The 15,176-nt window shown below is 41.2% G+C and overlaps 1 protein-coding gene across 5 annotated transcripts in view; it reads right to left on the bottom strand.

Moving 5' to 3' along the window:
- PIEZO2 (piezo type mechanosensitive ion channel component 2) overlaps positions 1-15,176 on the bottom strand; it is a 456,862-nt gene that overhangs the window by 101,873 nt on the left and 339,813 nt on the right. For 4 of the 5 annotated variants that reach the window (XM_046025845.1, XM_046025846.1, XM_046025849.1 and 1 more), the window contains 5 exons: positions 13,604-13,834; positions 9,896-10,019; positions 8,464-8,747; positions 7,154-7,302; positions 4,439-4,612 (listed from right to left, as the gene is read on the bottom strand). In XM_046025845.1, coding sequence (XP_045881801.1) covers positions 4,439-4,612; positions 7,154-7,302; positions 8,464-8,747; positions 9,896-10,019; positions 13,604-13,834 — 962 coding nt within the window. Of the gene's footprint in view, positions 1-880; positions 923-4,438; positions 4,613-7,153; positions 7,303-8,463; positions 8,748-9,895; positions 10,020-13,603; positions 13,835-15,176 lie in introns of all 5 variants that reach the window. The other variant, XM_046025850.1, reaches the window with a different exon arrangement.

The following is a 15,176-nucleotide window of genomic DNA, read 5'->3' as shown; positions in this document are numbered from 1 at the left end:
TAGGGAAGTTGAGAATAACTCTGCAGACAACACTATCAAAGCTTACTCTTTATTATGTGTGGTCATTTGCATGTTTTATCTCCCCAGCTGAGTGATAGGGCTCTAAGGTAGGGCCTTGACCCAGGGTCCGTCTTTGCATCTTTTATGAAATCTGGTGACCTAAAAGATCTTTCTTCAACACGCTGATCTTTTAAGTCAAGGTATATTTGAAGAAAACAATGTCTTAATTTTCTTTTAACCTATATTATTGTGACTATTATCACTTTATTCAGGAAACATCTACTAAGGGTCAACAGATGGGTGAGGCCCTGAGGTTAAATGATACGTGGACACGAGGTGAATTATTAATACAGGGACTCCAGCCGAGGAGCTGATGCCTCTGGCAAGGGAGATAAGACAGGCAGGCAGACAGTGTCAGAAGGCACGTGTCAGAAGGCAGCAATGATGAAGTGCTGTGGAAATTCAGAGGAAGGGCAGATTCCTCCTAGCGGGGAAAGTTGGCATTTGTGGGCAGGTTTGTGGTGGAGGCGGTTCTTGAGCTGAGCTCTCAGTCATGTGTCCAAGAGAGCGACGATGAGCTCTCAGGCCAGCGTTGGACTAATTGACCACAGAATGAAATTACTGGGGCATCTGTGTGAACCAAGACCAAAAGCTGAGCCCAGCTGAAGATCCTTGGCAACCTCCGAATCCACTTGCAGCACCATTCGGGATAGACACCAAATGGTCTGGTTGGCAGACTACATCCATGAGCATACCTGAACACCACTGTCCCCTATCTGACGACATCATTTTTCGTTTACAAAACAGCAAAGTGTTTAACACACCATGAGACCATTAGAAAAAAAAAAACAAACAAGAGAGAAAACATTGACATACCCACCTATTTATTATTAGATATACGCGCCCATTGACTTTGGCATGGCTACGAGGTGAGAGATGGAAGCCCAAGGTGGCATAGGGATGGGGAGACAGGTGGGAGAGAGAAAGAGGAGACTGTTAGAGAGGAAAGAGGCAGACTGTCTTGCAAGCTTTAAGGCATCAGGTGTGTGCTCATCGATACTCCCGTGCACGAAGAGGAGTCAGGGCAGCAAGACTCAGGAGAAAGGAGAAGTTAGATATATTAAGGGAAAAAATGTTTGAAGGTAACAAGTCACTCCATTCATCTTGTCCCTCCCCCCAACACACTTGACTAAAGATTGGTAATGTTTTAATTGTCAGAGCACAGTTATCAAATAGAAGACAATCTAAAAGATGAATTCTGGCTCCTTCCCCCAAATTAAAAGAAAGAAAGAAAGAAAGAAATCCTCCTAAGTAACCACAGGCCACATAGTATTCTCTAAGTTTTCTAAGACTGAAGTTAAAAAAAGTCATTTTGTTTCTCTGTGCACTGGGATATGTTCTAAAACAAAACATGGATAAATTGCAGGGATGGCTATTTAATTACATGATGGACATTTCATATATTATCATAGACTGTAGTTATGTTCTAAATATATATCTTATCAAGATAAGTGAAATAATATTCCTGAGAACACCTGCTTAGAAATAATAATAGTTTTTTCCATTATCATGTACATCCAAACTTTTTCATGAAGTCAACTTCATCACTTTTCTAAGGCTAAACACAATAAAAGTCTTCCTCAGACACAAGTCACAAGTGACATTTGCCTATAGAACCTATGTGTGCACAAAAACACAGCACACACAAATGGCGGACAAAACAGGAAAAGAGCAGCTGGATATTTACAGAAACCACAGTCCTGGAATCAATGTTAAGGAATACAATGAATCAATTATTCCCAATTTGTGGGCCAAGTTTTGTAAAACATTTACTAAGGAGGTGGGAACAGAGAAGGCAAAGCATGACAGTCAATCCTAACTCTGTAAATATTCCTTCTCCTCATCATTTTGATCTCAATGTGGTCATTTATTAGGGCTCCAGGGACAAAAAATACTGTTGGTAAGGAAAACACCAGAAAGTTACTCAAGTTACTCAACTCAACTCAACTCAACTCTGGAAAACACCAGAAGTTACTCAAAGTAACTTGGATGTACATGATACATGTACTCAAAGAGATGGGATGTGTATCCTACGTTCAAAGTTAAAAATTGGGGACTTTTATATTACACTGTTGCAGGAAATCCCAAAACATGGAACTTGAATTTGACCTGAACTTTGAACCTTTTAAGGCCTAGAAAACTGTTTTTTCGAAGACTGAAAATGAAATCCCATGTTCCTAACCTCTTTAGGTAGCTGGTCTTTTATAGCGTCTCATCACTCTACGTTTTCTTGGAAAATTAACTGCTTAAGGCATGCTTGGGGTTAAGCCATGGCCACGAGGAAGGCAAGCGATGACCTCAAATGGCTACAAATAATTTAGATCTTTCTTTTCTTGTCATTGTATGGAGGGTGAGGGCTGTGAGTGAAGCAGCCATGGAAACAGGGAGAAATTATCTCCACGTGAGACTGTAGTCCTTTCCAGAACCTACATAATTAAATAATGTTCTACATGCTTCCAGGGAGCTCTGAGGAACAAATTCCCTTTTCACATACCCTAGGTCTCAAAAATTGTGATTCCTTTGAGCTGGTACAATCCTTGTTGAGCTGCATAGTCTTTGGCACAACTGTGGTTCTGAAAATCTCTATTTTCCTGAAAAACTGTAACCCATATCTCTATCTGATTGTGTGACATTAGATTCAAAGACATGATAATAAAAACAAGGGCAGGAAAAAGCGCCTACATCCTGGAGAAATTTTGAATGAGAAGAAAATAGAGATCCAAGGCAAGAAAGGCATTTAGAAGAAAAAAAAATTAAAGGCATCATTAGCGATCGCCAATCATGATATTTCTTTTAGAAACATACAAATATACTTTGCTGACTAACAGGTTTTTCTTGATTATCGAATAAGACTTTGTGAACAAATACCGAGGGTTTATAATGAGATAAAGCACGTTACTTCTCAGAGTTAAATATCAAATACTAATTTTATTCCTAGCATTCGCAAGCAATGTCAAAAATGTCATCGAAAATACTTCCACTAATTACTGATAAATCTCACTTTCCTGTGCCAGGACTGCATTTGTAAGCTTTTAATCTTAGGGTGACTTCTCCTGCTAACAAGTTTGCCTAGAAACCATCTCTCCTAGGGGGCTCCCAGACTTCTAATACTACCTTATTTTTCCTAATGTTTGATTATCTCTGAGAGCAGCCACTGACCCCATCAGGGCCCTCACCACAGTGGGGCGTTGGGAGGAGACAGGTTATCGTTGAGCTTGCTTATTGATGCGGCCAAGACAGAACAAGAAATAACAGTTGCTTATTGACTCTGGATTCTACTGGTTGGGAGCCTTCACAGACTGAAAGGCATCTGAAGCTTACTCAGCTTACCTCCAAAAAACACAATACGAATATGGAAAAGAAATCTGCTGGCTATCCATACATAGATAGAGATTATAAAATGGTTTTCACCGAAGACGAGTTTTGGAGTCATCTATGACTCTAGTCCCTAGTATAGCAGAAAACCGAACGTCCGGTGGTTCATACACTGTGCGTGACGAAATAAGACTTCATCTTCTTTTGCTGTTCTCATTGCTTCCCTTGAAAGGGAGTTCAGAGCTAAGTCAAGGGGACTAAGGGGGATTGTCAGCTGGCATCTACACTCCCTGCGTACAGCCCTTTGCTCCCAGTTACTCAACAAGGGTTTTTCCAGGAACTGAATCATCAGCTAAATCTGAAGCAAAGAGAGAAATCAGCATGAATGTTCATCAGAAGAATGCTTGCAATTTCCCTGTGAAAGACCCGACTGTGAGATTTGTGATAAAACCATTGTGGTTGCAACACTACAGGGGCAGGGAAAGAGATACCTCATCTGTTGCTTGCAAGCGATTTATATATTTATAGATGAGAAGACAACAGAGAGCTGATAAAAGCAAACACTGTCTTCACTTCATTTCCTTGCACATCATGCGATTTCTGGTAGATTTCAGATTCTATCCTTTCAGGCGAAGTTCATTTCCAAAGCAGAACGGAGAATTCTGCCCATCGTATTTGGTATGCTCTCAGAAAACTCATCCTCTGAATCAGCCAGATTTTCTAAATGTTCTAAAAACACATCACGGCCCAGACACAAAATATCCATCACCAACTCTAAAGCACTTGCGTCCGCGCAGCTATTTTAAATCTACTCACATGAGGATCAAGATCACTTGGTATTAACCATTCCTGAGTCACTACGTAATGTTTTGGAAACTGCCATCAAATACGCCACATTTTTCTCTCATTTCTTATTTTCACTCACCCATGGAGAGCTCAAGGGTGAAACTCTAAGGTTAGTTATTGGTTTCCTGCAGGGGGCTCCCCCCTCCCTCCCCCCCAAGGGGGGTGTGAAAGCTGTCTCGCCCAGAGCAAGAGGCTCGTGCTTCTTGCAGGCGCTCACCTGTAGATGGCGCTGTCTTCCTTGCTGGGAATGGACTTCAGGTCTGTGAGCTCCAGGAACCGATCATGGAAGTAGTGAAGGTGTAAAATGCAGACCAAAAGAAAGGAGGTGGGGATGAAGATGCGAGTGAACAGCTCTGCCACCGTAAACTGTTTTAAGCCAAGATCCTCCAGCCTGCAAAACAAAACAAAAAGAAACAAAACAGAAAGCCAGAAAACGAGTTTTTCTTTTCTTTTCTTTTTTTTTTTTTTTTAAAGATTTTACGTATTTACTTGAGAGAGAGAGCATGAGAAGGGAGAAGGTCAGAGGGAAAAGCAGACTCCCCATGGAGCTGGGAGTCTGATGCGGTACTCGATCTTGGGACTCTGGGATCATGACCAGAGCCGAAGACAGTCGCTTAACCAACTGAGCCACCCAGGCACCCTGAGAGTGCTTTTCTTAGGCACATTGGTTTTGCTGTAAATCACATCACTGTCTTTCACTGCCCTGTTATACCTTTTCTTGCATCCCCTCCCCCTCTCCCGTGCGTTGGCTTTGATTTTTGTCTCCATCAATCCAACTGACCTGCTCTCCCAGAGGTCAGAAACAACCTCAATATTGCCAAATTCAGTGACTGCTTCTCTGTCTTTGTTTAATTATGCCTCTAGTCCTTCTCGAAACAATTCTGGTCTTGGTGCCGCCACACTGGCCTGGTTTATCTCTTCTGTTGCTGTTTCCTCCATTTTTTTTTTTTTTTTAATTGGACCTCCAGATGTGACATAGCCCCAGACTTCAGTGCTGAGTCTCTTCTCCGGCTTATCCCCCCCCCCCCCCCACATGCCATGTTATCTCACAAGTCCCACTTGGACACCATCTTTTCTAGACACTATCTTAGCATCAGTGACTCAAGTATGCATTTACAGCTCAGGTTTCTCCTGTGGACTCTCATGCCCAAATATCTAACAAAGTTCTTTTGTATTTTGTTTTTTCCTATAGTTATTTCATATTGAGTGTCTTCCAAACAGTGCTCTTGATTTCCCAGTTTTGCTCAGTCACACTGTCCTGAATCCCCGCCCCACCCACTTGAGTCCTCCCTGTATAACTGTCTACCCTGTGCCACATTCTGAAATCAGAAAGTCTGTCTTTTTCTGCCTTCATAGCACATTCATCCACATTTCCTTCAGCCTCCTAGACATCTCTTGAAGCTGCCCCCTTCTGTTACCTGTCTCTACATCACCTGCTCTAGATAAAACCACCATCATTTCTCACAGGACCCCTGCTGCTCCTGGCTAACCCACCCTATGGTTTCTATCCTCATCCTCACACAGCAAATTTTTTCAGCCTGTCAAGAGTTCTTTAAAGACTTAAAAATGTCACCAAGAATAAAATGCCAACGAGCCATGCCCATCCCAGGTGTCTGGCTGCGTTCTCCACCTCGGCTCTGTCCACTGTCCCCCTTGCTCCAGGCAGCCGAAACTTCCTCGGCTTCCTCCTTCGTGCCAAACTCAGTCTTGTCTCAGGATCTTCCCATTTGCTGCTGGGATGCTTTTCCGTATCTCGCTCCCAACTCACACACTTTTCTTAAGCCCTTCAGGGGAAGATTAAATGGTACCTCCTCAGGCAAGCCTGCCCTGACCACTCCGTCTACAGTTTGTACCCTCACTGTTCACTACCTCACCGTGTTTTTGTCTCCTGCACAGACTTGCCATAATTTGTAATTAATTTGCATATTAAGTAGGGGTTTTTTGTTTTTGTTTGTTTGTTTGTTTTTGGGTCTCCTCCACTGGAACATAAACTCTGCAGTGCTTAGGCTCTGTCTTTCCTGCTTCCTGACCAGTCCCCAGGCCGAGCCAGTGTCTGGCACATGGGAGGCATTTGATAAATATTTGTTAAATAAATGTTAAAGACGGGTCAGCCTAGCTACATGGCGAGCCTTTCCTTTTACTTTTCTCTTTCCCACCTCAGTATACTCATTCAGCTCCGTGCCCCATTCTGGTAACTCCTTCCGAAGTTTACAGCAGCAAATCATAAAAGGACACAGCACATGCACAGATCCATTAAGCGCACGTGAATAATGATTTCCTCATTAGTCCACTAGCACTTTTGCTATGGCCTCAAGTACTCCTTAGAATCTTCGCACCAGCTCCATAAGCGAGAGGCTGCTGCTTTTTATCATAAGCCTAGGAATCAACTGAACTGCTGAGCGGAACTTCAGCTTGGGAAGTAGAAGGCATGAGTGATGAAGGAAGAAGCGGGTATTTCACAGGAAACAGACATTTTAAAAAAAAGTTATTTCAGGGGCGCCTGGGTGGCTCAGTGGGTTAAGCCTCTGCCTCCGGCTCAGGTCATGGTCTCGGGGTCCTAGGATCGAGTTCCACATCGGGCTCTCTGCTCAGCAGGGAGCCTGCTTCTCCCTCTCTCTCTGCCTGCTGCTCTGCCTACTTGTGATCTCTCTCTCTGTCAAATAAATAAATAAAATCTTTTTTTAAAAAAAGTTATTTCATTAAAATTGGACTGAAAATGCACTTTTTGGTTAATAGTCGTTAAGTACATACTCTACGTGTCAAGCCTAGGGCTTGGCTGGGAGACCACAGAAGAACCTGTTCTCAAGGAACTTAGAGACACTGATGACATCACAGTTTACTAGAACCTCCCCCAACGATGTTTGAACAAGATGCATGAAAATCTTCATGCCATCTGTCCCTTTCACAGCCCATTTTACACCAAATTGCTTACTTTTCTTTTTTCAGTCCGGTCATATTTTGCCACAGGCCTGGGAAGTTCTCAAACTGATATGTGTATATAAAGATAAGCACCAGCATTGTGTAAATCACCACAGACATCCAAAAATACTTTAGGATTCGCCTCCACCATTCATAGTGTACCTGTGAATCAGACATCGAAAAACACACGAGAAAAAAGAACTGATTAAAAAAAAAACGAACTTACAAAAGCACCTCATTTATTCAAGTATGACAAGTGATGATGTTGATAAGTACTCAAAAATCAAATATATTTCATTTTTGGCTTTTGAGGCTCTGTTCCTCATAGAGTCACCTGGGTCTGGATTGGAACCTCAGGACTACAAGAGTTGCTAACTAGGTCTTGGGGTAAGTTGCTCCACCCTTCTGAGCTTCCGTTTCCTCCTCTGTAAGTACCTACTTTGAAAGTGGGAAAGAGGATGAAATCATCATATTTATGAGCTAGTTTATGGGAGGCGTTCAAGGAATGATATGGTAGATGCTGTCATCGTGGTAGTTATTGCTGGGAGAAAAAACTGCCTCCATTTTGAGATTCCAGTATTTCAAAACGTCATCAATTTCGATTGAGATACTTTTGTCTCTACAGGTGAATTAGTGCAGTTGTCTCATTTGTTCTATTGGCTGCCTGCAAGAACAGTGTCCTGTTACATTTGTTTCTATCACTGAGCAACAATTTTTCTCTAAGTTAAAAATGAATTGGTGGAGATCTTCTTATATTTTAGTGGAATCTTCTATAAATTCTAATGAATAAAATACTAAAGAAGTTGATTACTATGCATACACACACACACACACACACACACACACACACACACATTTTCCTGATTCTAAAGTCTGAAGTACAAGTGAACTGGGTATCAACCCATATTTTAGATTACCCAGGCACTGTTCTTCACTGGCTGTTGAATAGTCAATGAAATTAAAAATTGAAATGGAAATTGAAAGTAAAATTGAAAATTGACATTAAATGTGGAATTAAAATTGAAATTAAAAATGAATTTAGTTACACAGGTTTTCTTTTTTTAATCAAGAAGTTTTAAAAAACTCATTAAGTTTTTTTTTTTTTCACTTTTTAAGAATCCCCAATTTTAAAATAACATATATGCTGAAGACAGTCAGTTCCCCTTCCAGGCCTTCTTCATTTGCCTTTGAATCTCACTGATCACTTTAGATACTACATTTGTGGGATGACAATCATTTAGAATCTCAGCAAAGGAAGCTCCCATGTATTCCCGGGCTGGCTACCAGGATTAAAAAAAAGACAGAGGATGATGGTTTACCTACCTGATACAAGGCCACACAGAACAGAAACAGCACCATGTAGATGATTTTGTACATCACAATTTTACCCTCGAAGCTGACGAAGAAGAACATTCCTCCGCAGACGTAGATCCAGTACTTGATGAACATGGCCACCACCAGATTGCCCAGGACTTTCATGATGTCCTGGTCATCATCTTCTTCCACTTCCTCTTCTTCTTCCTTCCTTCTCTCTTGCTTCTCTTCCTTGGCTTCCTCTTCTTTCTTCTCTTCAGGCTCTCCTTCCATTTGTATATCTTGCTCGTCATCTTCAAAATAGAAGACCATGCTGTTACACTTAGTTGGTTCCCCACCCAGAGCCACACTTTGACCGTGTGTTGTATGTGTGTGTGGGGGGGGGGGGCATGGAAGCTCACGTTTTCTGTGTTACTCTGTGATTTGAATGATTTCAGACGATTGCAGTAAACAAGGCAGCATTTATACCCAATCATAATCAACTTTTGAATTTCATACAGTTTAAAAGCTACGAACACAGGAATATTTTATGCTCATCTTTTTAATAATACCTAACTTCATTTCTGGTATCCAATGACTTTGAGTACTACAGGATCTAGAAAATTAAGCTTTGAGTACTAAAGGGTCTAGAAAATTAAGAACAGGGACTCCCCCTGCCCTCCATTCCATGGTTTTGCTTTCCACTATTGCAGTTACCTGAGGTCAGCCACGGTCTGGAAGCAGGTGATCCTCCTCCTGACCCACGGTCAGGTCAATAACAGTCTAATGTTACGTCACCTGCCTGCGTCATTCAACTCGTCTCATCGCATGGGCATTTTCTCATCTCACAGCCTCATTAGAGGGCTGAGTACACCACAAGAAGATATTTTGAGAGAGAGTGAGACCACATTCACGTAACTTTTATTACAAGTATTATTATAATTCTCAGTAGTAGTTGTTCATGTCTTATGGTGCTTAGTTTACAAATTAAACTTTATCATAGTGTTGGATGTTCAGGAAATGACATAGTATCTTCAGGGTTCAGTACTATCTGCAGTGGTAGGCATCCACTGGGGTCTTGGAATGCATCCCCTATGAATAAGAGGTCCCCTGCGCATGACAATAACACAAATTAAAACGACGATATCAATTTCAAATTCTGATTGTGTCATGGCTCTGAAAGTGTGACCTTGGATAAACCATTTAACTTCTCTGAACCTGTTTCTTCTTCCCTTAAGTGAGAATCAATTTTGTGAGGATGGAATGAAGACACATTTCCAAAAGCTCTTTGTGAGCTCCCACATGAACACGAAATCGTCCCCACTGGGGCCCTGGTTTTCTATCACTCCAGGTCACGCTCAGCTTTTATTTGGTCTGAAGCACAGAGGCATTCTGATGTATGTGAGGTGTCCTCTCTCTGTCATTCTGCTGAGCACAAAACTCTCTAGTCACACTAATTTACCTTTTCCTTCATTTTCCTGACTTCCGATTTTGATCTCAGATAGAAGAGCTTCCTTCTCTTGAAGAGCTTTTTGCTCAGTGAGGTGTTGCCTCAGCAGGAGCCAAAAAGTAATGGTGAAAAGTATCTGAAAGCAGAGAATTAAGAATTAAGAATTAAGCCACCCATTTGAGATGTAAATACAATTCAACATATACAACATTTTCTCCACATTTCAGCAGAAACACAATAAATAAGCCTCTCCGTTGGAAACAGTCGGGCAGCCACTGGATTTCACCTGAAAGTCACTGGCTTTGAAATCCCCTTTGCTGAAGACATGAACAAGCGTACTGGGGGCCAAGAGGACATTTGGCAGCAAGCTGGGGCCCAGGGAAGGTGTCCCGACAGCCCAAACTACTTCCATCTGGGCCGGAAGTCAGCTTTGGCAACTGGTCTCCCCAGAGGGGAGAAAGTCCTTGCTTTCCTGTCCCAACTGTGACATGAGCACAATTACAACAGGAAGACATATTTCTTCTGTAATACTCATTGACTCTGCGATGTTCCTTGGGATGAAGAATTCCACAGATGGGGAAAAAGAACATTTCATCCCGGAAAACAGAACCCTCTAATATCCTATTCATCTCCCAAAGCTGAAGGAAGAATTAAGTGTCCACACTTGTATTTTAAGGTTTTGTGGAGGGCTGGGGGCAGTGGGGGGGAAGCTGATGCTTCTGGGGAGCTCCTTCTTCAGGAGATAGAGGACCTAGTACATAGTATTTGTTTTGTACTAGCTTTACTGCAATACAATTTATATGCCATATACAATTTACCCATTTAGAGTGTGCAACTCTGTGGTCTTTCATGAAGTCACAGAGCTGTGCAACCAACACTGTAGTCAATTGTAGAATATTCTCATCACCCCAAAAGACGCCCCAGAGCAGTCGCCCTATTCCTGCCCACTTCAGTCCTGGCCAACCACTACTTTACTTTCTGTACAGACTGCCTAATCTGGGCATTTTCTATAAGTGGCATTACTTACTAAACATTCTTTGGTCGGTGGCTTCTTTTGTTTGGCATAATGTTTTTAAGGCTTATTCCTGTTGTAGCACGTGGTGGCCCCTCACTTCCTTTTATTATTTGATAGTATTCCATTGTACGGACAGACAGCATTTCATTTCTCAGTTGATGGGCATTTAGGTGGTTACATTTTTTTGAGGTTACTATGAATAACACTGCTATGAGCATTCACAGGCAGGTTTTTGTGTGGACATAGGTTTTCAGTTCTGTTGGGTATAATACCTAGGAGCGGAATTACTGGGTCTTATGGGAATTCTATGTTTAACTTTTGGAGGAACTGAGAGATTGTTTTCCAAAGTGGCCGCAGCATTTTCCATGCCCCCCAGTATGGGGTTCCAGTTTCTCCACGTCCCCATTAATACTTATTATGGCCTGCTTTCTTCTTTTTTTAAGATTTTATTTTTTCATTTGAGAGAGAGTGAGTGAGAGGGAGGGAGCAGGGGGAGGAGGAGAAGCAGACTCATTGCTGAACAGGAAGCCTATGCTGGGCTCTACCCCAGGACCCTGAGATCATGACCTGAACTGAAGGCAGATGCTTAACCGACTGAACCACTCAGGTGCCCCTCATCTACCTTTTTGATCCTAGGCATCCTGCTGAGTGTGAAGTGGCATCTCACTGTGGTTTGTAGTAAGATTTTAATAAATATTTGCCAAAGACATGAAAAGAAACAGACAAATGAATGGGTCAGTTTTACTTGGAATAACTGCCCACTTGATGGTCTGTAATTATCCATTTCTCCTTTGCCTTCAAGCATAAATTGGTCCCAGTCAGTCTGGGACAACACGTTTAGGGCCAATGGAAGCCAAGATCCAGAGTGCCTCCGTTTCTGAAAACCTGGCATTTAAATTCTGGGAGTCACAACAAATTGAACAATGGCTGCAATTTGGGAAAGAAATCCGTTTCTCTAGTGCATGTCTAAGGAGTTTAGGAATGCTCAATGGCAGATGAGACCCCTTTCCTGGAAAAGGTGATTGACAAGCCTGATTTGGAAAGCGCGGTTGGTGTAGTTGATGGTGTGGGGAAGACTCACTAGCAACTGAAGGATGTTACCAAGGATCTGAGTCCTACTTCCCCAGAGTGGTCAGACCTGGGACATATTCTTTCTTTCCTCTCATTTTCCATCACAGCGACCCATTCAGTACTCTGCAAAGAGTGTGTTTAATAAAGTACCTTGACAAATGTCACCGTGATATTTTATGATCTTAGGTTGTGTTGTTATCTATGATAAGGACTTACATTTTCTTTTTTCTTTTCTTTTTTTTTTTTAGCTCCTGGGTTCATTAAAATATAAGTGGCGATCCTACTTTCTTCAGAATAACACTGTTTTGTTTTGTTTTACAAGTAATACATTTATTTCCCCAAAAGTGTTCCCTCACCTCCAAGAGTTCATCTTAGATTAGACAGGAGGTTGTTCAACCAGCTAGCTGGGATACTTTCCAGATGTCTCACCAATATTCCAAGCCAGGCTGGAATGGATTTGCGTAGTCAAAAGATGAGGTTTTGAATTTCTCTTATAAAGAAAAGACTAGCTTCTCAGTTTTGGGTGTGTGTTTAGGGGAAAGGTCAGGGAGGGAGAGAAGGAGTGGGTAAGAGTGTGAGACTAATGTGACTTGTCAGTGAAAATACTCTGTGGGACTGTCAGCATGGAGTGGGGGTTTGAGAAAGAAAGGAAGGAGGTTGCCATGGTCTGTGAACACAGGGGATTATGAGCTAATTTCTGTCATCACTATTCACCTGCTGGGAGTTTCTCCTCTAGCCCAATAAACTTCACCAAAAGGTCTGTTATGAGAACCAATCCTTGGTCTACTAGTTACCCATTCATGCCTAGTTGCCTTGGATATGGGGTATTTAGTAACCTGTAAAAAGGGAGCTTGCTCTCAGGAAAGGTGGGCTTCATGCGATATAAATTCATGTCCTTTTCAGAGAATTATTCTCTGCCTAGAGGAGAAAGGTGTTTAAGGCTCGTGGAATAATCACACAGGACTGCTCTCACAGGTCTTAACACAATGTCATCAACACAACAGACACGTGTGGTTTAGAGTTGACCACACTGTCCACAAAACAAAAATGTTGCACATAATCTGAAGTAAAGGCTATTAAAACGGGCCATGAAAGTAATGAGTACTGGGAGATCATGAACCTTGTTTGCTACCTATGAAGGCATACCATATAATCTGCAGAAGGAAAAACCAGAAGTGTCATACTCAATTTTTGCTGCTAACAGCATTTTTGAAGACATAATTGAAGCAAAAATATTGTTACTATTAATCAACAATTATCTATAACAACAATGCATTTGTTTTGAAAAACGGAGATCAAAGAAAATCCTCTAACGCTTGCACACATTTTACCCTGTATTTTCTTATTTCCCCTTGTAATTTCTACTATACTGTAATTGACATTAAAATATAGCAGACAGTATTTTTCCTTTCAGTGGAAAGCCTTGTTATTGTAAATAAAATCTGAAAGTGTGGTGTAATATTAGAGAGACCACTAAGTAATATAAATCATTTCCTAGAATTTTTAATCTATTCATTTTTGCAAAGCCTTGAATATTTGGAACCCATGTGAGGAAGTCTGCGCTCAGATATGCTTCTTATGATTATTGTGGATTTGTGTCAACATTTTGTTTTCTTGTTTTCCTATTCACTTACCTTGGAGGCAAGTTCTCCTGGCTCTTTCTTTTCTAAAAATCCTGGGACCTTCTTAATTTCGGGAAGTTCAAAACTCCATATATACTGTAATATCAGCAAGAGATTTCCGTAGACAACCATGAAAGGAGAGCTGATCATGGCGTATTTTCTTCTGTTGCGAATCATCCAAAGGGTGCATGACCAAATCAACAACACAAAGGTCAACCAGCTGTGGTAGGTGATGCTCCAAGCCTCGAGGGAGAAGGAAAGAGACAACACAACGATGGTGAGTACAATGTGGAGTCCCTGCCCTCTGCTGAGTTAGAAGTTGTCTAAAAGGAAACAGTGAATAATATTCAATCTAGGGAGAAGAGGGAGTGGTGAAATCACGGAGAGATATCCCAACCTGGGGCATAGGGAAAAACTGAAGAGAAAGACTGATTTTGCCAAGAAGAACATTGTTTTTTAACTTCCTGCAGGGAATGGAGCTGAGGGCATGGGTGTGTTCCTTCTAAATTTTTTCGCCTTTGGGTAGAAAGGTCTTCATCTTCACCCTACTTTACAGTATTGAAAGCAACTGTAAGTGCTTCATCCCTTCTTTTTCCAAACTAGCTTGAGAGTGATTTAAGTCATTTAAGAGTGACAGGTCAATGTGGTCATAGCTGGGCTCCAAAATGGAAGTCATGGGCATCACTAGGGTAAGCACACAAGTCGGGCATCAGAGATCACTCTGGGATTATCTGAGAAGATGTGCACCATAGAAATTAGAAAATTTACACAAGGAAGGTGTGTCTTTGGCTTCTGCACACTCCAAACAATCAAACCAAGTTCATTTGAAGGTCAGCCTTGGCTTCTGTCCTGCAAGGAGTAGGATTAAAGAGCCATCAGACTCATTGGACAAATGATACATCTTCTTCCATTCACACGAAATTTGCAAAGAATCAGAAATGTATCTCAAAGGGCAGCCACTGGAACAATACCTAAATCAGTCTCAAGACTATTATCAACGTTTGGAAATCTATTTTTTCTTACCATAATCTCTGATACTAAATCTTTGTAAAAAGACGTTTGAAAGCATTTTCTAGATATATTTGAGGCTAATTGACTCAACTGTATTCCTGAATATCATGAATTACCAAGAGTTAGTTGGACAGTCCAAAATGTTTTACAAGTCACTTTTGTTTCTGGAAAATACAGAAGTGTTAAGATAAAGGAAGTCAACATGGAACAGTTATTTCCTTTCAGCAATTTGCAAATTTGTCCTAAAGGACAGCTAGCTTTTTAAGTGGCGGATTATTTAAAATTTTTGGTTGAAACATATGATAAACATAAGCTGGAAATTAAAATTGCTCTTATTAAAATTAGATTAGTGACTGATAACCACTAGCAAGGCTGAATTATTTTCATGAAAATATGATTTCTTGGAAGTAGTGTTTATCGTAAGTTAGGTAACATTAAATGCTTTTGCATTTGCATTAAATAGTGTATTTAATGCATTTATCCCAGTATGAAATGCAGATGAGACTGCCATTTTTGTGTGTGACCCAGGAGAATAATCTTATCTTCAGAGATATCATATTCTAATAGATTGTTC

This window comes from Meles meles, chromosome 12, assembly GCF_922984935.1.
Source record: "Meles meles chromosome 12, mMelMel3.1 paternal haplotype, whole genome shotgun sequence".
Classification (NCBI taxonomy): Eukaryota; Metazoa; Chordata; class Mammalia; order Carnivora; family Mustelidae; genus Meles; species Meles meles.
This window is presented reverse-complemented; position numbering and strand designations above follow the sequence as displayed.